Source organism: Phoxinus phoxinus (genome assembly GCF_949152265.1).
Source record: "Phoxinus phoxinus genome assembly, chromosome: 19".
Classification (NCBI taxonomy): Eukaryota; Metazoa; Chordata; class Actinopteri; order Cypriniformes; family Leuciscidae; genus Phoxinus; species Phoxinus phoxinus.
In genome coordinates, this window is record NC_136894.1 from 28,135,175 (window position 1) to 28,161,571 (window position 26,397).

Below are 26,397 nucleotides of genomic sequence, written 5' to 3' on the forward strand. Positions count from 1 at the left end.
ACTATCAACCAAAATGTAAAATAGTTGATGCTGCATGTTTAGATCATGTGGTTTTTCTTCCATTGATCTCTGTATGCTGCACTGTTCAGTTGTGTTGTAAGGATACTCTGGGGGACTCGACTGCTTTCTCTAATCCTGCTTTGTGATGACATTATACTGTAACGCTGTGACGTTCTGTTAACATTTACAAACTGCTAATTCAGTGCTTTCAGTCTCCATGGTGAATTTGAAATAAAGCCCGTCCTCTGTTTTACACGTAATCTTTTCTTTCGAGTCGCTTTGGTCTTGTAAGACACATGGGTTATAACAGCTGCTCTCGACAGCTGGAGCCTTTAGTGAAGAGCCTTTATGATGAGGTTCAGCTGTAGCACTAGTTATACAATGTCATGTGAGCGTTTGGTGATTAAAATCTCATGTTGCAGTGCAATACAGTTACTGTGTTTTTTTTTTAACTTAAGTGTCAGGGTGTCCATTCATGCTCCTGCAGAGATTCACTCTAACCTGTTCGAACACATCTGCCTGGAAGTTAATTCGCTGGTTGAGGTGTGTGTGATTAGGATTGGAGCTAACCTCTGGAAGAAGGTCGCCCTCCAGAAGCAGGATTGGACACCGCTGATTTACAGAAAGTATATTGCATTTAAAGGAATTGTTCACCCAAAAATGAAAAGCCTGTCATCATTTACTCACCCTCAAGTCGTTCCAAAGCGGCAAGACTTGCGTTCATCTTCGGGACACAAATGATCTTTTTGATGAAATCAGAGATTTCTGTCCCTCCATTGACCGCTACGCAACTGACACTTTGACGCTTCAAAAAGTTTGTGCGAGAACAAACCTCATTGGTTCTTGCTGAAGCTTAATCGTGCTGCACAACACGAGAATGAACCTCGAGTCTTACCGGTTTGGAACGACATGAGTAATTAATGACAGAATTTATCCCTTTAAGATTTTGTTTATTTTTGTTTTTCTGTACATATTCACTTTTGCAAAGAACATTAATTTTATTATGGTGCTAAATAACTTACTGCAAGTGAATGAATGGAACTGTTCAATGCTCAATTTCTAAAAAACCTCCAGGTGATTTAAAAGCATAAATATTTTTTGTTAAAGTGCTTCCTTTTATATCTTCCACACATTTAATTGTATTTAAGCTTTTAAATTTGTATTTAGTCGTGGGACTACTGTTCTAGCTGTATTACCTTCTGATTATTTATTGTATCCATTAAGATGGTAGAGTAGGGATATGGAAAAATGAAACGAAACAAATTTTTCCATAAATTTAGCGTTGTGAAGGTGCATCTTCCACCATGTGAAGATTTGGTGAAACTATTTGTTTTTGTTTTTATTTAAAAAATACAAAGTATATATACACAGACATTTAAGTTTTAATATGTATTTATAGATATATATAAAAAAAATGCATAAGAAAATTGATCTCAACTTCCAAATGATAATTCAGAAGACAAAGGCTTGGTGAACCTCAAACAAACATATGCAAATCAAATTCCCAATCCTTCACTTTTTAAGGGTATATTACACCTAAATCTGTTGCACAGATAAATGTCATGTGGCATTCAATATTTGCATGTGGTGATGGAAATGAAAAAAAATGAGATGAGAGGAAAAATTATATTTCAAATTCAATGCGTTCTCTAGCAAAAGTATGGTGTTCCCCTGAGAAACTTTAGGTTTGCTTACAAAACCACTGAAAAAGTTTTTCTTCTCAACTCATTTTATTTCCATCACAAGTTTTGCAACAAAACTCAAAGTTTCTCAAGGGAATAGAAGCGTTTTGTCAGAGAAAAAGCATTGAAATATAATTTTTCCTCCCATCTACTTTTCTGTAACATCACCACTAGTGTTCTCTGTATGCATGAAACTGCGTCGCTGCTACTGATAGTGAACCCGACCCAGTGTGCCAGTTCCGGTGACGAGTATATCCGGCTGCCCGTTCCTCCAGATCTCCCTGACGATTCGTTCTCTTTCCTCCAGTCTTCTGGCTCTCTCCAGCTCTTCTGCCGAGGCGAACACATTCACGCTCTTAATGGTCCCGTTCAGCTGCGTCTGATCGCTCAAGGGACTCACGGTGAGCACTGGCACTTCTAGGTCCTCGTCGTCTCCTGCCTCACTTTCCTCCTCTTCCTCATCCTCGCTGGACTCTTTTAGTCGTCTCTTGTCCGGTGTGGAGGGCGTCTTTGTCTTTGAGTGCGATCGGCAAGTGATGCCCAGCATGAGGAGGACCAGAGCAAGCAGAAGACCTGAACACACACCCAACATGAAGTACAGCGCGAAGCTCTCCATGTTCACTGTATTAAACACGGGAGGGAAATTGTCAAGAACATGCTTGAGTCATAAGTGTTTATATTAAACATGACATTCAAATAAAAATATGAATGTATTAATTAACATACACCACTGTTCAGAAGTTTGGGGTTGGTACGTTTATGAAAGAAGTCTCTTATGCTTATGGCTGCATTTATTTGATCAAACACAGTAACAACAGTATAACACATTATTTGTTTAAAATGTATTCTCTTTGAATATATCCTTCAGAAATCATGTTAACATGCATATGATTAAGAGTAAAGTTCTTGTAATGTGGTTTGGACATTTACTAGACTGACTTGTCACTGAAGAAAAATCATAAACCTCTGAGAAAAAGAGAAAGAAGTCTTTATAAACATTTAAGCGTCTCTCATGAAGTCAAGAGGTGTGAAGCCAAATCAAACAGAACACTAAAGTCCGTGGAATGGCTTGTTATTGTTCTTGAGGTCAGAAGTGCGATGGGGCATAAAGTTCAGTAAAACCGACCCAAATCTTTGTGTGTTTAGCCAGGTGCCTTTCAGCATTGGGCATTAATGAACCCTTTGTGTTGCTCTTTTACCTTTTATATGTGCGTAAGTGGCCATGCTGTTACTCAGCAGCTCCATGTCTTTCCTTATGGGGTTCATGATGGCTTCTTTTTCTTTTCTTTTGTGCTTTCTTCTCTACTTTATCGCACCTCAACCTTCAGCCACTGTGGTGGGGGGAAAAATAGATATGTTTAGAGATAGCAGACATACGTTTAATTGTTGGGTACTCAATTTTTATTTATAAACACTATTTGTTATACTGGTTAAAACTCTTCACATCCTGATAATAATCAATAATAGAAGTGGTCTAAATATTAAAGCATATATACATTTATCTTCTGTGGAAGTCTCAGGACCAAAAAATGTTCATCCAATCATTGCATGCAGTTCAAATGCAATGATACGACGTCCTACCTGCCTGTCAACATATGTCTTTCCATACCTCCATGCTCTCAGGATATGAAGAGTTATAGACAGTGAGTCACTGTGTGTCACAAACACAACAGCCACCTTTTACAGTCTCCTGAACCAAAACAACAAGCTTATGCTGTTCACGCCATGTCATAACAGTAATTACGAGATGGCAACCTGTGACGTTCGGATTTATGTGTTTCAATGTCAGCACTATCAACGGCGAAATGAATCTGCAGCAGTCAGGTGATACAGGTCAGTGCTCTTTAAAGCTACACTGTAATTTTTACAGTGCAAAAAACACTTTGTTCTTTCCAAATTATATGTGCTCATTCATGTGTAATTACTTCCACCAACGAATCATGTATTCTCGTAAGCGTAGAATCTGCCATTTATAAACACATACGGGTGAGCTGCTCGAATGGCGGCAGCCATGTTGCGCCTCCATCTTGAAAATACATTAGCCAAAGAGGGACTTGAATTGTAAATTCAAGCATTTCGCGCTTTTACACTCAGTGGCACCGTGACGAACGCGAGGGGGAGATTACTCGCGACTGCCGGCAGAATTGAAAGTCAGTTGAAGATTGAGGATAACGCCTATTCTCAAGGACATGTAACAGAGTCGCCAAGGAAGTGAAAGAGAGAATTAAAATGACAACGCGACAGGCAAATCAACAAGACCAAAGTCAATATTGGAGTGGCTTTTCCAAGATGGAAAGAGCTCATGAGGAGCAAGGATTTTAAAAGGGACGCTGAAGTTTCCTGCTTTCTTCTCGACGGGTAATTCAGCCTATATGTGTAAATTCGAAGTATTATAGTTGCTTGGCTAACTATAGCATGGTTGTGCATAACGCTAATACAACGTCTAGGAATAATATGTCCACCGGCCCTCGAAATGGGAGGGGCTAGAAAGTAATAGTCAGTTGGTTGTCATATACAATGTCACCGCTAGATGGGAGAAAATCTTACACAGTGTAGCTTTAAGTTGTTTACGTTTCATTATTATCGTAATGGTATGTGCTTTGAAACATGAGGTAATATAACACCATCTCTCATGAGTCATGCCTCGTTGCAGACTCTACTGTACGCGTTCATGTGTTTTGAAGGAGGCATGGCTGCTCTGAAGGGAGGGAGGGATCTCATGCTTTTAAAACTAGCTCGCTATTACTAGCCTCTACGAAATTGCCAACCAATTGAAGAAAGAACCCTATTAAAAAGTATGGGTGTTGTGGCTGGTTTGTCTACATGTTGCTTTTCTGTTTCTAGGATTTTCAGGGTTGTTCCTGTGACATTCTGAGTCGCTTCCAGCGTGTTTTGTGTGGTTTCTACACTCTCAGAAAAAAAGGTACAAAATCTGTCACTGGGGCGCCTTTCAAAAGGTACATATTTGTACCTGAGTGCACATTAGTACCTCAAAATTACATATTGGTACCAAAATGGCACATATTATAACCTTTTGAAAGGGTACCATCCCAGTGACAGCTTTTGTACCTTTTTTTCGAAGAGTGTATTGCCTATCATTCGGGTTAGTTGCCCAAACAGTGTTGAGTTGCGTGCAAAAGTTTACTTTTGGCTATGGCTGTTGAAAAAAATCAATTGTAATACTTATACACGCATGCTTTAGTATCACAAGGACAACTGAAACAACATGGCCCGCCATACTTAATTAGAAAAATACTCCCTAACTTGTTTATTTTGGCCCCTGAGGCTGAAATTGCACATTAAGGAGTGCTATTAAGGATCGTTATATCATCTCTTTCCACACTGGCCATTTGTTACTGCTGTTGTTCTTGCATTGACCCAGGACTCACTATTTGCTCCCAGACAGGCTTTCCAATTTTTCCCACAGGAAAGGAGATTTTATGAAGACGTTCACATGCTGCTCGGGGTCTGCGTGGGACTCTTCCCTGGGAAACTGGGATGGATCCAGCTAGTGTCACTCTCTCCAAGAAGGAGAAGAGGAGGAGGGGGAGTCTTAAAGCTGAACATCTGGATTTCCCAAGCCGTCATGTGTCGGAGCCACACGAGTCCTGGATGTGTGCTTGGCAAGAAACTCCTCCGGCCCAAGCGAGGAAGCGATAAAAGGCATCAGACTATAAATGCGACGACTCCCTGTGTGCGTCCACACCATAAAGCCCGCAGTCGCTGAGACCATGCCGAGATCACGGAAGAGGTGCCATGTTATTGTCTTCCTGTTTGTTTACTCTTGGGGCCTGTAATTACAGCAAACTTTAATCTACGCCATCAAGGCCCAAAGTCTCAGCCGCCCCGATGCCTATCTGCCACGCTCTTGGCAGAACAAGGGCACAAAGTGCACTAGAGCCAAGCACATTATGTTGACTGAGATTGTTTGTCTTTTTGTGGCTTTCTGTGAGTCAAAATGCTCTACTTTTCTCCTCACACATGCCTAAAGCATTTCATAGCTCATGAGATTTAATGAAGATCTAATTTTTGTGTAATAAATCATTATCTCAGATGTTAATAATAATAAACAGACACAAATAAAAACATATTTGTGCTTAAGAACTCACAACATGAACTCACTTTTCTCATTTTATTTTTCCAAGACCAAATTATAATAGTTATCAAATTATCATGATAATTGTTTTCAAAATTATTATTTTTATTAAATATATGATTATATAAATATTATTTAATATAATAATAATTATTGTTGTTGTTATACAATATTATACAATATAATAATGATAATTATATTTATAATTATAATTAATGTTTATTATGATACAATATTGTTGAATATAATAGTAATAATAATAATTAGTAGTATATTGCATATTACATTGTATTAAATTAATAAAACATAAGAATAACAACAATATTGTCATTATTATTATTAATACATTTCATATAATTGTACTATATTATAATATATATATAAAAATTTGTATACTGTTAATTATATAATATTATATATATATTTATTTTTGTTTATTATAATTCTACAATAATAATAATAATGCTAAGGCTGTTAATGATTCTATTTATTATTAATACAATAATATTTATATGATATATTGTATACATTATAATACTAATGATCATACCTTTTTTAATAATATTTATATAATAGTAATAATAATAAATAGTGGTGGTAGTATATTGAATATTAACATAATTATATTAAATAAATAAAACATAATAAGGATAAATATAACAACACTATTATTATAAATAATACATTTAATATAATTATAACAGTGAATATACTATAATATTTATAATAATGTTTATGATTGTTATAATCATTTTATATATATATATATATATATATATATATATATATATATATGTATATATTTAATATTAATTGTATCATAATTATACAATCATGTTAATGCTTCTTGTAATTATATAATATAATATTATTAATCATAGTAGTATTATATTGAATATTACATAATTTTTAATCATAATAATACAAGAAAAACAATAACAATCATATATATATATATATATTTTAAGCATTATTGTTATAATAATGGTAATAATTCGTTCTAACACTTTATATAAACATTATGGAACCAAAATTCTATTGAGCACTGAAAGAGCAAATTTTGAACAATAAATCGTTCACCTCGGGTTTGAGAGACAAAACTTGCAGTTGTGAAATATTTATTTACAGGGATTCTTGTCTTTGTGTCGCTCTGCAGTCCTCCAGTGGGTTCAGAAACACAAACCACATCCCCACACATAAACAAATGACAAACAGGAACTAGGATACCAGAAATATAAGATTACACTAAAAGCTTGTAAACATTGTCAAGTTCTGCTCCAAGTGCCAATTAGCGTGGGACGTATGCCACAAGCTCCAAAAATACTCCCGTCAGCGACACAGCATACCAGACAGAGGCTCGCTGGCCTGAGTGAATCATCAGCACAGGACGAAACACACTCAAACACACATACCATCTCACACCTGTCAGATCTTTCCCAGAAGAGCAGACCTGCAGAAGGGCATGTAGCAGCAGATGTCTGAGAAGCGGCCGAGCTCATGCTGCACTCCATTCTCCAAGCATCTTTTGTTTTTGTTTTTTAAATGTCACAAGAAATATGTGTTTCATAGTCACATTATTAAAAACATTAGCAATCAGACAAAAACTAGTTTGTTCAAAAAGTTTATTTATAATTTAAAGTTGAAAAACTTTAGACTTTTTTTCTTGCAATTCTGACCTTTTTTTTAGGAATTGCGTGATATAAAGTCCCAATTGCGAATCATAATCTCAGAATTCTGAGAAATAAACTCCCTAACTTTATATCACGCAATTCCAAAAGTACGAATTCAGAGAGGAAAAAAAGTCGCAATTACCTTTTTATTTAATTTAATTAATGGTGTAAACAAGCTTCCATACGCCTCACATGATTTATATGTAATCAAAACAAAGCAAACAAATAAACTAGATTTTTATATTTTCTGAACAAAATGTGAGTGGTACTTTCTCACAGCCACGGTGCTAGGATGTTGTGGGTGGTTGCTAGGGTGTTGTTATGCAGTTGCTAGTGTGTTGTGGATGGTTGCTATGTTTTTTGCAATGCAGTTGCTAGGGCATTGCTATAGACTTTGTTGTATACAAGGTGTTGTGGGTGGTTGCTAGGGCGTTGCTATGCAGTTGCTAATGTGTTACTATGCGATTTCTAGGGTGTTGTGGATGGTTGCTTGGGCATTGCTATGCAGTTGCTAAGGTGTTTCTAGGATGTTGTGCCTAGTACCTATTGTTTTTCAATGCAAAGTGTTAGTTTCTAGGGCATTGCTATGCAATTGCTAGGTTGTTGTCCTTCTATGACTGTTGATCCAAGTCAGAAGAGTCAGCCCTTACTTCCCTGTGATACTCTGGTCTTTAGACTCAAGACTCTCCTTCAGGCTGTGGGTTATATTTTTCAGCTGACAAGAAATAGTTTAAAAGTAATAGCAAGCACTTTTAAAGTATACTAATCCTCCCACCATGGCACATTTTATCTTAATTTAAAGTCAACTAGTTTTGATGTGTAATCCCTTTAACAAAAATGAAGTATTTAATTTCTTACCTTTTCTAACGAACCATCATTTCAATCCAGAATGTCCCGGAGGAGGAAAGATGAGTCCCGTATCCAGAGGCGCTGTGACCTCAGCACGCTGGAAGATAAAGCAGGAACACGAAACACTGAGAGGTGCTTGAGATCCCGTCTACACACACATGTCTGTGCCTGACATCAGCAGAAGCAGCCCTCTGTGGTCACCCACACACACACACACACACAGCGTCTCTCTCACTGGGACCAGACCATAGAAAAGCAGTTTGGGTGAAGGGAGGTGTTTCCTGTCAGAGGGGAAAATAGAGTCAGGGAGGGGCGCGCGACAGGAGAGTTTACACCCTCAGGATGGCAGTGAGATCCAGGCCACATTTCACACCCGCTGGTCCACACATCACTGTAAACCTCTTCTTCACGTCCACACATGTGTGTGTGTGTGTGTGTGTGTGTGTGTGTGGGGGGGGGGGGGGGGGGGGGTAAACCACAGTTGTGTGTTTGACTGTAAACCACAGTCAAACACACAACTTGTTTTCTTTAATCTAGGACAGACTATCTATGCTTTGCGGAATGAAGTGAGTATAGTTTAAATGAATGGTCTATATTGTCGTTTATACACTAAACAGTGGCTTTAAATAAGAAACGTTTTGATGCCAAAGACATAAAATATGACAATCCCCTCATGAAAGAGAGTTATATAATTTAAGCCCCTAATAGAAAATAGTTAGTATAAAATTATAAAGACAAAAAAAACTAAAAAATTTTTGTTTGTTTGTGTTGTACTAAAGTCACAATTTATTTAAATATTTAGATGTTTTTCACAATAAAATCATGCATACCATTTACTATATATATATATGGTATGCAAGATTTCATACTTATATACTGTATGTATGTATGTATATATATATATATATATATATATATATACACACACACACACACAGTAAAAACAGTAACAGTGAAACATTATTACATTTTAAAATAGCTGTTTTCTATTTGAATATTGTAAAAATGTGATTTATTCCTGTGATCAAAGCTGAATTTTCAGCATCATTACCTTCCGAAATCATTCTATATGATGATTTGAAGAAACATTTCTGATGATTATTATTATTATCAATGTTGAAAATAGTTGTGCTTGTTAATTTTTTTGAGTGGAAATGGTTACTTTATTTGAAAAGAAAATTCAAAAACATAATTTATTTGAAATAGAAATCTATTGTAACATTATAAACTTTTCAAAAAATGACCTCGAACTTTTAAAAGGTAGTAGTGAATATAATATTTTGATTTATAAAATTAAGACAAGTATTGTCTCTTTGTCTGAGTCATTAGTATAACATTAAAATCACCAAAACTCCAGCTGATTAAAAGACGTGTATAGGACGAAGTCCTGCTCAATTCTCTTCAGAAAAAGTTATTCCAGTGTTAACATTTACAATGGCAGCCAACATAAATGTCCTACATATGCAACATGCAGAGCTCAAAAGTAATGATAAATAGCAAATGTAAAATTCAAACCAGCCTCTTTCTGCTTCTGTTTGTCTTTCAACACTCAAACACCCGGGCTCGGGCACCTATGATGTCTTTCAGCCAGCGTGTGCAGGCTTGAGTAAGGCCGACCGCCCAGCCTCTGGGACGGGACACGTCTAACATGCGTGAGACTGAGAGAGAGACAGATCTGTCTGTCAAGGGTTAACCCTGTGGGGTGGAACAGAACAGGACATATAGTGAAATGCAGTGGGCACAGAGCCTCGGCTTCAGACTAATGCTGGATAAAAAGAGCTCGTTGTGTTCCCTCCCGTCCAACGAGAGTCACGCACCCGAAGCCACTCTCAAACCGTGCGTCGTCCCAAGCCTAGCAACAACTAATGAAAACCTTCGATCTTTGACGGTACAATGAGCCATGCTCTTCAGATAAGTGTTTGTTGAATCTGATAGATATGATATAACCTTTCTGCCCCTCTTTTCACAACTACCACTTTGATGCTTCAAAAAGTTCATAAAGAGATCGTAAAATTAATCCATATAAATTCAGTGGTATATAGTCCAAATTTTCCGAAGAGACATGATCACTTTATGATGAACAGATCAAATTTCGGCTTTTATTCCTATAAACCATATAAACAGAATCTTCTGTAAGAACCAATGAGGTTCATTCTCGTGTTACGCAGCACGTTTGAGCCACTTTTCCCATCATAAAGGTCAAAGAGTAACTTTTTCCTGTTTAAAATACGGCAAACAAGCTTTATTTGATAGTCAAACAACACATGTAGTAAAAATTAACACCTTAAAAATAATATTTCCCTAATTGGATTCAAATTTCATAATGGGCAACATGTTATTTTTTATATTGTGTAATGTTTTTGTTTACCAGAATACTCCTGTTTTCCTGTGACTGTGGCTTGTGTCCGAACAGGTACGAGGTTTATGAGTAATTTCAAAGATGATGATTATGTGGTCACCGAAAAATTCCTCATAAGCAATGGCAAAATGTATGTAGTATGCAAAATAATACTGTTCCAAAATAAGATTTAAAACCTCTTGCCACATTGACCACAAGCTGAGACAAAAATAGAAGAATGAGAAAAGCATTCCTTCTGTTTTAGTCTGATCTAAAGGCTCAAATTGATTTGATTGCTCATTTTACACAACTTTATGCAAAAGTACATTTACTTTTACTTCCCAAGTTAGATGATTCCTTGTAAGTCCAATCAATGACTATGTTTTATTAGTTATACTTTTGATCTTATTAAAATCCTATTTACCGCAAATTTTAAAAAAAGTTCACAGAAACATTCATTGCACTGCAAACAGTGTGTTGAATTGGGCTTTAAAGTACCAATATTTGCATACGTAAACTCTATAAATATATATATTTTTAATTATAAGTGTACTTGTAGTAAAGATATTGACATCAGCATTAAGAAAAAGAACACAGTAATCAGAGGCGTTGTCTAATCAAACACAACGTCAAGTTAAAGAACTCATCAATCAATGGTTATTTCATCACATTCATCCGTTTATTGAATTTCCAAACCACCAGAGCAGTACTAAGTAAACAGAAATCACTTTTCCCACACTGTTCCTTGAGAACACATTCTGAACTTTTTCAGTTACTTACTAGCAACAATCAATGCATTACTTTTTGCTCCATGACAGCAATACTTAAAAATAATAGTGTGCATTCCAAAAACCATACATTTGCAAGACAAACATTAATCTCACACATAAACTATTTTTTCTTCGAGTATTCTTTCCGTCCACCACCTGCTCCAAAGTTTCGCACGCGGTGTATTTTGGCGAGCTGGGACTCTATTGTCTCTCTAATGTTCATGTGGTCTGGGATGTGGACATAGCGCACGTTTCGGCCAGTGACAAACAGGTCGTCCATGCTGGACATACGTCCACGTCTGTCCCTGTACAGAACCTTCTCCAGCCGGATGTTCATGAAAGCGTCCACATTAATAACGCGTCCCCTGGCCGTGCTCTCGTCTCGCAGGTCAACGGTGGTCACCTGACCATGCAGACCCTGCAGGAGAATCACCAGGCTGTTCTCGGCGATGGTGCGTTCACGAATCGAATGGCTCACTTCCATGTTCACCTCTGCACAGACAAATCATTAACAGTGTGAGCAATTTAAAAACTTTCTTTGAATTTTATTTCAAAGGTCATGACACCAAAGAAAACCAAAAACAAGTATAAGCAGATAAATACTGGTGATTCTCTGCCAATTAACTGTAAAACGGCAGCCTCAAATAAATGTATGATTTGTTTTATTACACCTCCAGCCACACACTCAACATTTCTATTTTAATGTTTTCAAGCATGTGCACACCTGCACATAATTAATGTTAACTACAGGCTTCTGGCTGCGATGCTCTGCGGATAGACAACCCACCTTATTAAATGTTTGATGGCAAATATGCAAATTAGCTATGTTGTCAAGCAAGGTGAAATGCAGAATGAAAAAGTAAAAGTATCGTTTAATTCTGTAAACATTTAAATTTTCTCTAAATGTTTTAGCCACACAAAATGAATGTATTTGCATTGCATAAATAAAATCAAACAAAGTGTTGTTGTTTGTATACACAAAATCTTGTTGAATTTTCATTTTGAGGTTACACATTTCCAATAGGGGTCTCACTTCTTCCAGATATACCACCCTGCAATATATCACTAGCCTATATTTTTACCACCAGTTATAACATTTATTACTTTAACTAGTATGTATTTGTAATATGCTACAAATGTTGATATTTATATATATATATATATATTACTATTAAGTATCTCAGAAGTGATTAGTATATTTTTAATTTCACTAGCAACTATAAGATCCCCATGTGCCAATGGCAATTGCGGTCTGATTCTAGTTACAATGCAATAGTTTGGAAGTAGGCTAAGTTAGTATTGGAACAGTGACCAGTTGCAAAGACAAAGTACTAATGACTAACTGAATACACTAGTCACTTATTCATTAAATACGATTAATATAAGTATCTAATAAAGTACCATTTAACGAATAGGTAGTAGTGAAATTGAAAACGATACTAGTCGCGAATCATGAAAAGACGTCAACAAATATTAAACTGCAACTGTATTTAACTAAAGATATAGCATAACGTTACGATCAGACAGGAAATATTTACGATATTTAACTCTCACATAATCCAAGGTCACTCATAAATGTACCCTGAAGTAAACATATTCGTTTTATTACCTTACTTTATGTTGTCTAACATGCTCTAAAGTCTAAAACATCATGTTTACATCCTAAAAGGTTTCGAGCTCCGTCGCAGAGGAGAGTGACGTCATCAAGACGTACCGGTTGAATTCGCTCGCGCGCGCTCCCTCTAGCGAGTTGCTCGGATAAACATCATAGTATGGTACAGTTATACTTTTTTTCAGTGAATATTTATCTCGGTTTATTTTTAAGGTTAAATCGGTTGTTTTCTCCGTTGTTGTGCAAGAAATAATAATAATAATTTAACACATTGACTACTGTGGCGGGGCATGTTGTCACAATGGACATCTGCTGAGCATTTTAAAATACTGTCTAAAGTATAAAAAACACACAACATACTTGTATTTAACATGTATTAATTGCTGTGTAAGCTACATTTGACTACAGCAATTAAAGCTAATTACTTAAAACACAACATTTAAAACTGAGACAAATTGCCCCGAACTAAAATCTAATCAAATTGAATACGTCCTTGACAGTTGTCTAAATGTTTGCATGTGTGGTTTTATTGTGTTCTTTTGTTTACCCAAAAGCTATGTGGTTTTTCTGTTTTTTTAATCATGTATTTATATATTTTGTGATGCACATAACCACCAATGAAACAGCAACGAAATGCCAGAAAAACAGGTTACAATGAGATTTGAATGAATAACAGCAGGAATTCATAGTTTTCCTGTCAGCAGAATGAAACATGTTTTTTTCCAGTGAACTTAAAAATTCTTGACTTTTATTTTGCTGTAAAAAACGAGTTGACAGATGTATCAGTTATCCTGGGCGTGCGTAAATTACAAGTCCAAACGTCAGAAAGTGAACATCAATCAATTGAACTGACATTTTAGACATGTTTTTTAAAAGAAAGATTAATATCCCTGTTGAAGACGTCCCCAGAAGAGAATTTGTCAGGTCTGACAGTTTCAGGAGACATTTTTCAACAAATTTGTCCTTAATGTAGCCTATAGTTAAAAAGATGTTTTAAAAGTTAAAACACATTGCATTATGTATTTTATTTTATTTAAGCTTAGATAAAATCATAAACAGTACAATTTTGCTTCCAGATTGTTCTTAATTATGTTTCTGAATGTATGTATTCCAGGCATTTTCAACCGTCCCATCAGACCTACCACATGCATCCTGACTCACAGTCTTCGGCGACTGCCCTTCAGAGCTCATCCATCATGGCCAGCAAGTCGTCTCCCTTGTTCCCGGGTCCCTCTGTCTGGCTTTCCTCTTCATCAAATTCTCCTGCTATGCGTGCCAGCTCAGTACTGGCCAGCCGATCCTGGAGTACAAAGGTAAACACTCAGGAATGAGTAAGAACTGACATTTTTTAAAAGGTGATTTCTATTGTGCCATTTACTAAAGTTCAATAATAATCAATTATCTTGTTGTGTCACTAATGTAAAACAAAAAACAAAAAAAACATTTGGTCTCTTTACAGCAGTATTGATGTGGTTCAAGATTACAACAAACCCAGTGTGGAATTTGAATGAGATGAATATAAAATGTTGGCATGTACTTAAAAAGATATTGTCTACTAAAACATTATTGCAAACTCATAAAACATTCCTGAATTAACAGGAACAAATGTGTGGTTTCTTTTTTCTTTTCTTTTTTTGGTGTTAACTTCCTTGTAACTTCCATTAAAGTGTGTATGTCAGGTTAAATTTTTAATTATGATTAACACAAAATAGTTAGGGGAAATAAACGTTTGACAAGTTGATGTATTGTTTTGTATGTTTTTCGATACCTAAAGGCAGAATATAAGATGAAAAAGTTCGTTATTTTCAGTCCTCACTTAAAACTGCCCCTCCCCCCAAACGAATCGTTTGACGTCATAACAGGGAGACGTCTCCCCCGCTCGCTGAGTTGTGTTGATAATTGTACGAGTGATAGAGCGAGAGAATTAGTTATTAGGACATTTATTTAGTTATTTAAGTTAGGTAGTTAGTATACGCAGGCGTATTTTCACGATGGTGAATTACTGCGTTTGTGCTGTGTGCAAAAACACCGTTAAAACCGGTCACAGAGTCCACTGTGTTCCGTGCCTGGGTCAACTTTGTTCGGATCAAACGCGCTGACTTCAGTGCTGCTTCGGTCATTTGCAGCGCCCATTTCACTGAGAAGGACTACGCGGTTGGAGATCTCATGAGTTATAAAATGGGATTTAAAACCCGAGTGAGACTGGCAGCTGATGCGGTGCCTACGGTGCTACTGAAGCAGTCGATCGCGCCCGCGCCTCTCTCTCTCTCTCTCTCTCTCTCTCTCTCTCTCTCTCTCTCTCTCTCTCTCTCTCTCTCTCTCTCTCTCTCTCTCTCTCTCTCTCTCTCTCACACACACACACACCAACATATTCCAGCATTGCAATCTTGACACCGCAGGCTGTTCATTATAGCCACGGAGCTTCAGAGCTAAGGCGGAGCTACAGATTAGGTGTCCCTAAATAACCCGCGTATAACAGTAAGCCAACGTTAGTTCGGCATGAATTAATTTGCACGCGAGTTTTATTTATTTTTATACCGTGTATATTCAACCGTGACGCCCGTACCGTTTCGGTTCAATACGAATACATGTACCGTTCCACCGCTAAGTTATGCCTATACTACCAGACACCTGACCAACTCTCCACTGCTTCTCTTCACACCAGATATTTATGTTTCTTCGATAGGAATTATTTACATTTCTGTTTGGCTCCTCATCTGTCTCCCGCCTGGGAGGCTCAAAATTGTATGGCTGTGGGCCATCGTATAGGTTTGAGGGGGATTTTGGATCTCCTCAGACTCAAAACTCTCCATACTTCAATAGAACTTTGTTGGCGCGACTCCCTTGTATGACGTCACAACTCAGCCCTTGTTTTAAAAATATGATCTTGACAGAAATGGCTATAAATCTTATTGCAGGGCAGTTACAGTAATAATTTTAATGCTAATTACATTTTCACTCAGACATCTAACCCTTATTTAATATATCTAAAAAAAAAAAATTAACCTGACATACACACTAAGCTCTCTAATGTAAGGTTGCCCTGGAGCAACACTGGTGTTTATTAGTATACGATAACAGATTTTACCAGAAGCAAAGGACATGGCCAGCCCAGGGCAACAAAATAAAGCAAAACGAGGGCATGTGCAGTTTTGTGAAATGCATGACACATCACCTGTGTGACTTGTATGTTAATGACTCTAGATGACTGATGCTCTGTTCCTTCAGAAATTCCACTGAAAAAGTTTGAAAAAAGGTTAGAGTAACAAACACACACACACACACACACACACACACACACACACACACACACACACACACACACACACACACACACACACACACACACACACACACACACACGCCTCTGAGGCTGTGTGTGGACGTGGCAGGATTATGCCTGGATTAGTAATGCTTACATGTCCTCCTCCTGATCTAAGGTCCACAGGTTGACTCTGAAACCAGCGTCCACATTCAAGAGTTTCCGCACCTCCATTCCACCTATCAGTTTAGCGAGCAGATTGAGTTCCTCTGTGGCCAGAGGATTGGGGGTTGTGTCTGCCTGTCCAGATATTCACACAAAAACACAATGATATCCAGAGAGCGCCTTGTGTTGCAAAGATAACACTTCATAAGACTAATATAACTTTAGTATGATGAAACATAAGCCTAATTTAGTGTTGTGCTTTCCCCCCTCAGCATGAGCTGTGCTGTTGGAATGTCCCATGATGCCTGCAGTGAGGGTGTACCTGCTTCAGTTTCCCTCTGCTGTTAGAGGAGCTTGATGGATCCGTGTCTCCAGGTGAGGGTGTGCTGTACCTGTGCAGGTGACATCAGAGATTCACATGTGCGTGAATTAAGAAATATGTTTTAGGATGATAAAACCACAAATATAAGAGGTGTCACACACTTAAAATAACGTGTATTGGTCAAAAATACAGTAAACCCGTAATATTGTGAAATATTATTACATTTTAAAATAGCTGTTTTCTATTTGAATACATTTTAAAGTGCTATTTATTCCAGTGATGCAAAGCTCAGTATCATTACATGATCCTTCAGAAATAATTTAATATGATTTGATTTCCTGCTTAAGAAAAAATATTATATTAGTATTATTAATTATTATATTAGCTTTATTAATATCAATGTTGAAAACAGTTCTGCTGCTTAATTTTTTTCCTAGGGTTCTTTGATGAATAGAAAGATCAAAAGAACAGCATTAATTTGAAATATATATTTTTTGTGACAATGTAAAAGTCTTCATGGACACTTTTTGATTAATTTAATGCATCCTTGCTGAATAAAAGTATTAATTTCTTAAAAAAAAAAAAAAACTTACCCAAAACCTTTGAACAGTAGTGTATATATATTTATTATTTTTTAGTGTATATTACTTTATATTATTTGTAAATAAGTACAATTTTTTTAATTTATTTTAATGTCTATAATATATAGCCCAGTAAAATATATTTTTTATATTTTATTTTAATTACATTTATTATATTATTATTTACATTTTATTATTTACATATTTTTACAAATAATAATATTTAATATTGAATTTTAAATATTTTAGAATTTTTAAAAAGCATTTATAATTCCTAATTATTAATTTTCATATGTACATGTTGGTGCCCAGAAGTGTGACCCTGTCTCCAGAGAGGTCAAACGAGCCCTGGCGTCCAGCACTTGTGTAGCTTCCTCCACTGGGGAACCTGGTTCTCCTCGCCTCGCGCCCTTTAGCATTAAACCACCTGCATGACAAGAATGCTTACTGGAAGTCTGAAGGAACAAAATGAGTGTGTGACTGTAAGAATGTGATCATATTCCTACGAAACCACTGTGTTTTCCAGTCCAAAGCTACTGATGAAGAACTCAGTAAAGAATATAAGGAGCCTGCCTGTGACCTCTGACCTCCACCTGCCTTACCTGATTAAACCGGGAACCTCAAATCCGTGCGGCACCGGCCCTGCGGTCTGCAGCACAAAATGCCCGTTTGGGTTCTGGATTTTTTCTTTCAAGAAAATTGAGATCTGTGTATGAAAAATGTCTCAAATCTCATTAAATCAGTATGTGTGACTACAACTACATGACAAAAAAACTACACTTGAATGCTCTTGCAAAAAATACCATGACTTATTAATGATTTGCATACAGCTGTATGATCTGGCAGCAATCCATTTCACACACTTATAACAATTAGCTTTCACACAAGTAAATAGCTCACCCTGATTTGCATATCTTGAAAGAGAACCAGCAGCGTGTGTCGGATGAGTTGAAACTCACCATCGGATAAGGGTGTGTATACCTTAGAAAGAGGTGCTTTAGAAATAGCATGCACTCGAAATAATAATAATCTTGGCACAGAAAAGCAACTTGATGTGCGATAGATTATGGATAGAATTACTTCACCAGAACAACCGATTGTAAAGAGATCCATAAATATAGTTTTACACATAATAAAACAAGATGTTTACACTGGAAGCTGGTTTCCAACACAGAATAAAAAAAAAGTAATTGCGACTTTATATCTTGCAATTATGACTTTTTTCTCTCAGAATTGTGAGATGTAATCTTAAATTGCAAGAAAAAAAGGTAGAATTGTCAGATAAAAAGTCGCCTTTTTTATTTTATTTTATTTTATTTCATGGCAGAGAAACAAGCGTCCATAGTTTCCACCACATTTAGAAACTAAGTTGTTGGTGGACACCAGTGCACATTTACTTCAATAAGCTGCCGCTGGGCTTCGTTGATCTGGTTAACAAGGCTGGGATTATCCTTAACCAGTTCCTTGATGGTGTCCGTGTGGTTGAAGGTGACGAGCAGTAAATCTTGTGGACGTGGACACAGAACGATCTGATACTTAAAGGCCATAGTCATCAAATCATACAGCTACAATAAAGACAACAACACACATTAAACAGGTAATCAGTGTTCAATATAAACTATGCTATAAAATGTGCTTCAAATTATTTGGTTTTATTCAAGTTAGAAATATTATTGAATGTGCCTGACTACATTTAAGTCATTTTTATGGGTTGGAACAAGAAGAAATAACACCACAGTTACATAACAGTGTAAACTGTTAATGCTTCATAGATGATTGAAATAATGCTAAAAAATTGGTTTACTTAATATTCAGAAGTACAGTGTTCAGGAACATAAGTAAAGCCAACATAATGCATTTTGTCTACTTTTTTAAAGTTAAGCAGCGAAGTCGGACTCTGCATGTTTTTTTGTTGTTTTTTTAAATCAAAATGGACAGTTCTTATTTTTAATGGAATGTTGCAGTTTTTATCATGAATAATTTATCCGTGCACCATTATTTATTTAAAATTCATATGCTCTTGTAATCTTTAATCAAAGTTGCTTCCCCTCCCTCTTGCAGTGACATCTCTTCTCTTCTGGAGAAGGCAACCTGTCACTCAAACGAGATCGACCAATAGCAAACCAACTTCCAATCAATTCCCCATGGACAACATTAAGTCCCACCCTACATTTTTTCTTGTTCGAGAAGCCGTTTCACACGTATACACACTCACTGGCCACTTTATTAGGTACACCTTGTTAGTGCCGAGTTGGACCCCCTTTTTCTGGTGAGTGATCTTCACAATAAAGAAGAAAAGACTATCGCTGGACTTTAATTTAGTTGCTTTTTTTACTCTGGCTTTTTTGGTCACATTTAGTAACCTGTTGATGATGGCATGTTTTTAAGTCATGGCAAATTGACATTTCAAGTTCAGTCAAGACATTTATTTGTTTTTGCCTGGGGAGAGGGTGAGTTCATACCTTGTCCATGCTGGCCGGCTTAAGACGCATAATGGAGGTGTGTGCTATCCGTGTCAAAACTGTCCGCAGAGCTCGGTGGGTATACAGATCCTGCGGCCGCAAGAGCTCCTCTAGAAAAGCCTTATTGAACATAGTGCCCACTATATCATTCATAACTACAGAAACAGAATGATGACAGTTGAGAAAAAGAGAAAGACTGAGGCAAGAGTGAAATCTTGGTGCGCTCAATGTGGCTTTTTTCCCACAACAGATTCTTTCCCACATGATTACGCTGCATGGCACATGTACGATATATCAAATATTTGGAACAAACTTCAAAACTTGTTGTACCTCTTTTCCTGTCATCTTCTGTCCAACCACCTGCAAAAAAAGAAATGAACCTGCGTCAGTGAGTTCAGACCAGAATCCTGTTACATTTGAGCGAGTTCATGCAATTCTCCATGACTGCGTTTCGACCGGATGTGTCTACAGGCCTAATTGAAGATTAGTAGACATGGTTCATTAATCTGTGTCTGTTACACAAATTACCCTCTGACAACAGCTGAGATTGCATGATCATGCATGTAAACATAGGCCTACAGTGCTTATTCCTGATATATTTCTATGAAATCTTTTATTATATTTACTAGTAAGAATAAAAATATTTCTCAACTTATGGTTCTTAACTGGTTTTGCTTCAGGGCACAGGTTTATTGTGAAAGGTACAAACATGTCTTTAAAAACAAACTGATATTTAGGCCTATTATCTATTGCATTGGTCCAATAATGTGCACAATGACTGACATGATCTGAATAGGAAGATTAGCGGTCAGTGGGACACTTGTGGATGTGGCTTCAATGGTCAAAGGTTTAACTTATATATATATATATATATATATATATAAAGTATTATTATTTGCATTTAACGATTTCTCCCGTTTTCCACCACGAATCACACATCTTTATTGTCTGTACTTTTGTTTTTGTTCTCATAATACATTAATAAAAAACAAACACACGTGAGATGTGCATGGCAGATAAAGGTCATTTTGATGCACTAGTTTACTAAAGCAGAATTCGTTAGTAAGCAGCTATCATGGGCTATGGGGTTGGTTGGTTGGTTGGTTACCTCTCTGAGCTTTATCATCGTTTTCATCCTGCGCTCGGAGGCGCTGATCCAGAATGTAGATCATTTCTCCACCGAGGTTTATGATGAGCAAAGGAAGAGTTCTTTGAGACATGCTGAAAAAAGTTATTATATTAGCTGCTCACTTTCACGAACTTGTTACTGCAGTTTGTCAAGTTAATTTTCTTCTGGTATAGAGTACACGCCGCAGAGACGGTCACATCAAAGACGAGAGCTTTTAGTGGGGCATTATGACGTCACGTAATGCCACGCTTACCCGCTGCTCTTGCGCGCGCGCTCACACACACCTCCCAGACGCGCGCGGTGGATGGATTATAAGTATTTATTTGCATATTCCACTGTAGGCTATTGTTTATTCGTTATTTTAACGAATCATTAGTTGATTCAGTAAATAATCTGTTAAATAATTTTAGAGACAGCTATTTTTTCCATTTTTTTTATCTTTGATCTAACTGTTTAACCAACCCAAATATTGTATTTTAGCCTATATATATATAAATGTATAAGATTTAAAATATGTGACAACTTGCCCTAACTGTAAAAGTTTAACCTTTAAGTTAAGATCTACTTTCCTCATAGAACAATTCTGTGCCCTTATTTTAAAGATATCATAAATGCAAGGAAGTGAGCTGTTTGTCAAACACTTCAAGCCCTGACGAAAGCCTCGTTGGCTGAAACGCGTAGGCATGTTTTTATTTTATTAGACTAGCCATCAGGCTTTTTAATCTTCATCCTCCTGAGTGCCTCAGACCCTTATCTTTAGATATATGTCACTGAAGAGCACCGGAGGTATTTACACACCTTTACACCCAAGAAGCACTCCCAGCATTTTTCTGCCTTTTGTATCATAAACGCTGTTCATGGAAAATGATCATCTGCTGTCAGTTATAAAGTTTTTGATGATTTTCATACGCCGTCTGTGTATGGAGAATGAATGCAAACTATTTCAGGGCTCATTTTAAAATTGACTGTTTAGGCAAATGTAGTCAAATGCTGTAAAACTGCATCAGTTAAAGATGTAAAGTACATGGGAAAAGGAAAGACGGCAAACATCACCGTTTACTTCGGTTTCTTGAACTGTCTGATGCCAGGGTTCGAATTCAATGTAAACCTATTCTAAAAACATTCTTTATTTCTACACATTACTTTGTAAGTATACATATTTGTTGTTGTTTGAAAATCATTATGTAACACATTCCTAAATATGAATTCCATGTGGTTAGAAGGTATGATGGCTATCCAAATGACTTTTAACAGGGAATCTCTTGCACTTTTAACATGTGGAACTGTGGGTTGTATGTGTGATCTTTGCTTTCAAAAGGGTGAAACTAGCTTTTTATGATTGCACTTGTTTTACAATAGCAATGTTCAATAATGTGACGAGTGATTTTAGCTCTCATGAAATATTCAGAGACTAATGTTCAAGCCATCTTTATATAACTATATACATTTTTTTATCTTTATACATTTTTTTGCAGACATTCCTGCAGAAGGAAGCTAAGAGTAATGGGACATTTTCAGTACCTCTCTGTGTTTATAGTGTAAGTTCCATTGTGGTGAGTAATATATGACAAATATGAAAACATTTAGACTGTTTGAATCTAACGTGAGTAAAATACATAAGTGACACATTGTGCGTATTACAATTGATATTTTTTACCTGCAGGGTGGCTATCTGTACGTGTGAGGGTATGAAACATGCCAGCATCTCTGAAACCCTCAGTTACAAGTATGTCAATCACAAGTGGATGAAGAAAATAGAAGATAACAAGCTTCTATCAGCTATATCAATCCCTGGAACACACCAAAGCAACAAAGGCTTGAAAACATCCCCACCAATGTATCAAGCATGGGGACTGCACAACCAACTGGATGCTGGCATACGCTTTTTTGAATTGCACGTGTCTTCCGACAGCATCAAGTATGATAAGACTGGAAGTGTCCAGGAATCAGAGACCCTTTCTTATGTTCTGAAAACTCTGCTGACGTTTCTTGCGAAACAGAAGAAAGAGACACTGTTGCTTAGAGTGACTCCAGATGAGGGTGCTGTTGCTCAAGTCACAACATATTTAAGTCGTGATAAATTTCCTGTGTGGAGAGACAAAGAGATTCCAACAATGGGACAGGTGAGAGGGAAGATAGTCTTGATTCAGAGTTCAACATTACAATTAGGACTTCCTGTTCATATAACAGAATTGGATGCAGACATGGATACAAAAGAAAAACAAATGAGGCAAAATATCAAGTTAGCTTCAGAAAAGTGTGATCATGAGATGATGCTCACATACACCGGGGCCAAAGGAGAAACAGAGGAGCCGCTAGAAATTGCAAAAACACTGAATAAACAAGTTGATGATTATCTCCTTGATCTTAAAGGGGACAACAGTAGACCACACTGTGTAGGTATAATTGCTATGGATTTCCCTGGTCCAAAAGTCATCCAAACAATCATCAATTTTAATAGCAAATTAGGCAAGGGGTCAGAGATAGTAGGTGACAGTGGCAATGAAGATGTTGCTGTACCTGATTCTGTTGATGGCATTTTTGAGAATGATGGGAAAGAAAAAGAAAAAACAGAAGTATCCTCTTCAGACGAGAAACATCCTTCTCAACAAGAAGAAACTCAGTCTACAGGCGAGGATCATCCAGCAGAAGAAACTCAGTCTACAGGCGAGGATCATCCAGCAGAAGAAACTCAGTCTACAGGAGAGGATCATCCAGCAGAAGAAACTCAGTCTACGGGAGAGGATCATCAAGCAGAAGAAACTCAGTCTACAGGCGAGGATCATCCAGCAGAAGAAACTCAGTCTACAGGAGAGGATCATCCAGCAGAAGAAACTCAGTCTACAGGAGAGGATCATCAAGCAGAAGAAACTCAGTCTACAGGCGAGGATCATCCAGCAGAAGAAACTCAGTCTACAGGAGAGGATCATCCAGCAGAAGAAACTCAGTCTACAGGAGAGGATCATCCAGCAGAAGAAACTCAGTCTACAGGAGAGGATCATCAAGCAGAAGAAACTCAGTCTACAGGAGAGGATCATCCAGCAGAAGAAACTCAGTCTACAGGCGAGGATCATCCAGCAGAAGAAACTCAGTCTACAGGAGAGGATCATCAAGCAGAAGAAACTCAGTCTACAGGAGAGGATCATCAAGCAGAAGAAGCTCAGTCTACAGGCGAGGATCATCCAGCAGAAGAAACTCAGTCTACAGGAGAGGATCATCCAGCAGAAGAAACTCAGTCTACAGGCGAGGATCATCCAGCAGAAGAAACTCAGTCTACAGGAGAGGATCATCCAGCAGAAGAAACTCAGTCTACAGGCGAGGATCATCCAGCAGAAGAAACTCAGTCTACGGGAGAGGATCATCCAGCAGAAGAAGCTCAGTCTACAGGAGAGGATCATCAAGCAGAAGAAACTCAGTCTACAGGAGAGGATCATCCAGCAGAAGAAACTCAGTCTACAGGCGAGGATCATCCAGCAGAAGAAACTCAGTCTACGGGAGAGGATCATCCAGCAGAAGAAACTCAGTCTACGGGAGAGGATCATCCAGCAGAAGAAACTCAGTCTACAGGAGAGGATCATCCAGCAGAAGAAACTCAGTCTACGGGAGAGGATCATCCAGCAGAAGAAACTCAGTCTACGGGAGAGGATCATCCAGCAGAAGAAACTCAGTCTACAGGAGAGGATCATCCAGCAGAAGAAACTCAGTCTACAGGCGAGGATCATCCAGCAGAAGAAACTCAGTCTACAGGCGAGGATCATCCAGCAGAAGAAACTCAGTCTACGGGCGAGGATCATCCAGCAGAAGAAACTCAGTCTACAGGAGAGGATCATCCAGCAGAAGAAACTCAGTCTACAGGAGAGGATCATCCAGCAGAAGAAACTCAGTCTACAGGCGAGGATCATCCAGCAGAAGAAACTCAGTCTACAGGAGAGGATCATCCAGCAGAAGAAACTCAGTCTACAGGAGAGGATCATCCAGCAGAAGAAACTCAGTCTACGGGAGAGGATCATCCAGCAGAAGAAACTCAGTCTACAGGCGAGGATCATCCAGCAGAAGAAACTCAGTCTACAGGAGAGGATCATCCAGCAGAAGAAACTCAGTCTACGGGCGAGGATCATCCAGCAGAAGAAGCTCAGTCTACAGGAGAGGATCATCCAGCAGAAGAAACTCAGTCTACAGGAGAGGATCATCCAGCAGAAGAAACTCAGTCTACAGGCGAGGATCATCCAGCAGAAGAAACTCAGTCTACAGGAGAGGATCATCCAGCAGAAGAAACTCAGTCTACAGGCGAGGATCATCCAGCAGAAGAAACTCAGTCTACAGGCGAGGATCATCCAGCAGAAGAAACTCAGTCTACGGGAGAGGATCATCCAGCAGAAGAAACTCAGTCTACAGGAGAGGATCATCCAGCAGAAGAAACTCAGTCTACGGGAGAGGATCATCCAGCAGAAGAAACTCAGTCTACAGGCGAGGATCATCCAGCAGAAGAAACTCAGTCTACAGGAGAGGATCATCCAGCAGAAGAAACTCAGTCTACAGGAGAGGATCATCCAGCAGAAGATGCCAAACATTCTCCATCAGAGGATGAATCTCATTCACTACATGATGAACATCTTGTGACAACTATCATATCCAGAAAGAAAATTATTAAAAAGGTAAAATGCCACAAAGTTCATGCAAGACCCCAACCATCTCCTTTACTCTAAACATTATAAGGGGAATCTTAGTCTTAATAAAATAAACATAATCACCACTTAAATCTTGAACACTTCCACAATTTGATCTCTATAAACTACAGCATATATTTATCATAAGCAGCAACACATCCTGTCAGTCAAATAAAATACACAAATAAACAGTATTTTGTCATTCGTTGTTTTGTTTGCCAAGAAAAGATTCTTGCTCTGCGGTGAAGGTGAGGAGCCTCTGCAATCTATGCAACTGTGTTCACTTAGGGGCTTCCCTTTTTACAAACCACAAAGGAAATTACTTTTAACACATACCAAAATGTTCATGATTCTGTAACAGTTATTCTCTTGACATTTGTATTTCTTGACCTGAAGATAACATCAGCCAGATGTGATGTGTAGTATTTGCCTGGTTTTGAGGAAATAATCACCTAAAGAGTAATAATGAGAATTTACAAAAGCACCAGGAATTACACACTCACTTCTCACTGTCATATTGTGTGTGTGTGTGTGTGTGTGTGGTAGTAGGCCTATATATATATATATATATATATATATATATATATATATATATATATATATATTTTTTTTTTTTTAATTCCTGGGGAAATTCACTAATGTAGACCATTTGCTTAAAAGGTTAATTTAAAGAATCATACACCAAAAAAATACATTAATAACATTACAGACTATACATCATATACTGTTATCTTCTTAATTATTATTAAGACTATTGAGTTTGAATTAAAATAGTTATTGATGTTTTAAGAC

At 37.4% G+C, this 26,397-nt stretch overlaps 3 protein-coding genes across 16 annotated transcripts; 1 reads left to right on the forward strand and 2 right to left on the reverse strand.

Annotated features, from left to right (window-relative positions):
* Positions 1-1,197: 1,197 nt before the first annotated feature.
* Positions 1,198-10,219, reverse strand: eva1bb (eva-1 homolog Bb (C. elegans)). 2 transcript variants are annotated; one of them, XM_079590833.1, is made up of 5 exons: positions 10,115-10,219; positions 9,817-9,992; positions 8,307-8,578; positions 2,882-3,013; positions 1,198-2,303 (listed from the first exon to the last, which is right to left on the reverse strand). In XM_079590833.1, exons 4-5 carry the CDS (start codon positions 2,946-2,948, stop codon positions 1,888-1,890), a joined length of 483 nt encoding a protein of 160 aa, XP_079446959.1. In that variant the 5' UTR covers positions 2,949-3,013; positions 8,307-8,578; positions 9,817-9,992; positions 10,115-10,219; the 3' UTR covers positions 1,198-1,887. The 2 variants fall into 2 exon arrangements, with proteins under 2 accessions (XP_079446959.1, XP_079446958.1); XM_079590832.1 differs by lacking the exon at positions 10,115-10,219 and having other exon boundaries at positions 9,817-10,098.
* LOC306986973 (uncharacterized protein) lies at positions 10,066-25,796 on the forward strand. Of its 7 annotated transcripts, XR_013795066.1 has the most exons (6): positions 10,094-10,185; positions 10,669-10,710; positions 14,132-14,330; positions 16,717-16,819; positions 18,836-18,944; positions 19,409-19,816. XR_013795066.1 is itself a non-coding variant. In XM_079590813.1 (5 exons), the coding sequence occupies exon 5, from the start codon at positions 23,441-23,443 to the stop codon at positions 25,556-25,558; it is 2,118 nt and encodes a 705-aa protein (XP_079446939.1). In that variant the 5' UTR covers positions 10,066-10,133; positions 14,132-14,330; positions 16,717-16,819; positions 22,414-22,476; positions 22,602-23,440; the 3' UTR covers positions 25,559-25,796. The 7 variants fall into 7 exon arrangements, 5 of the variants coding, with proteins under 5 accessions (XP_079446939.1, XP_079446940.1, XP_079446938.1 ...); XM_079590813.1 differs by lacking the exons at positions 10,669-10,710; positions 18,836-18,944; positions 19,409-19,816 and adding exons at positions 22,414-22,476; positions 22,602-25,796 and having other exon boundaries at positions 10,066-10,133; XR_013795067.1 differs by lacking the exons at positions 18,836-18,944; positions 19,409-19,816 and adding an exon at positions 17,874-18,101.
* Positions 11,299-21,221, reverse strand: lsm10 (LSM10, U7 small nuclear RNA associated). Of its 7 annotated transcripts, XM_079590818.1 has the most exons (13): positions 21,192-21,221; positions 20,918-21,030; positions 20,140-20,169; positions 19,810-19,964; positions 18,745-18,912; positions 18,248-18,328; positions 17,950-18,053; positions 17,646-17,774; positions 16,767-16,836; positions 16,437-16,579; positions 16,193-16,253; positions 14,160-14,317; positions 11,299-11,897 (listed from the first exon to the last, which is right to left on the reverse strand). In XM_079590818.1, the coding sequence occupies exons 2-12, from the start codon at positions 21,027-21,029 to the stop codon at positions 14,198-14,200; spliced, it is 1,173 nt and encodes a 390-aa protein (XP_079446944.1). In that variant the 5' UTR covers position 21,030; positions 21,192-21,221; the 3' UTR covers positions 11,299-11,897; positions 14,160-14,197. The 7 variants fall into 7 exon arrangements, 6 of the variants coding, with proteins under 6 accessions (XP_079446944.1, XP_079446943.1, XP_079446946.1 ...); XM_079590817.1 differs by lacking the exon at positions 21,192-21,221 and having other exon boundaries at positions 20,918-21,183; XR_013795068.1 differs by lacking the exons at positions 11,299-11,897; positions 14,160-14,317; positions 21,192-21,221 and having other exon boundaries at positions 16,437-16,575; positions 20,918-21,180.
* Positions 25,797-26,397: the final 601 nt, after the last annotated feature.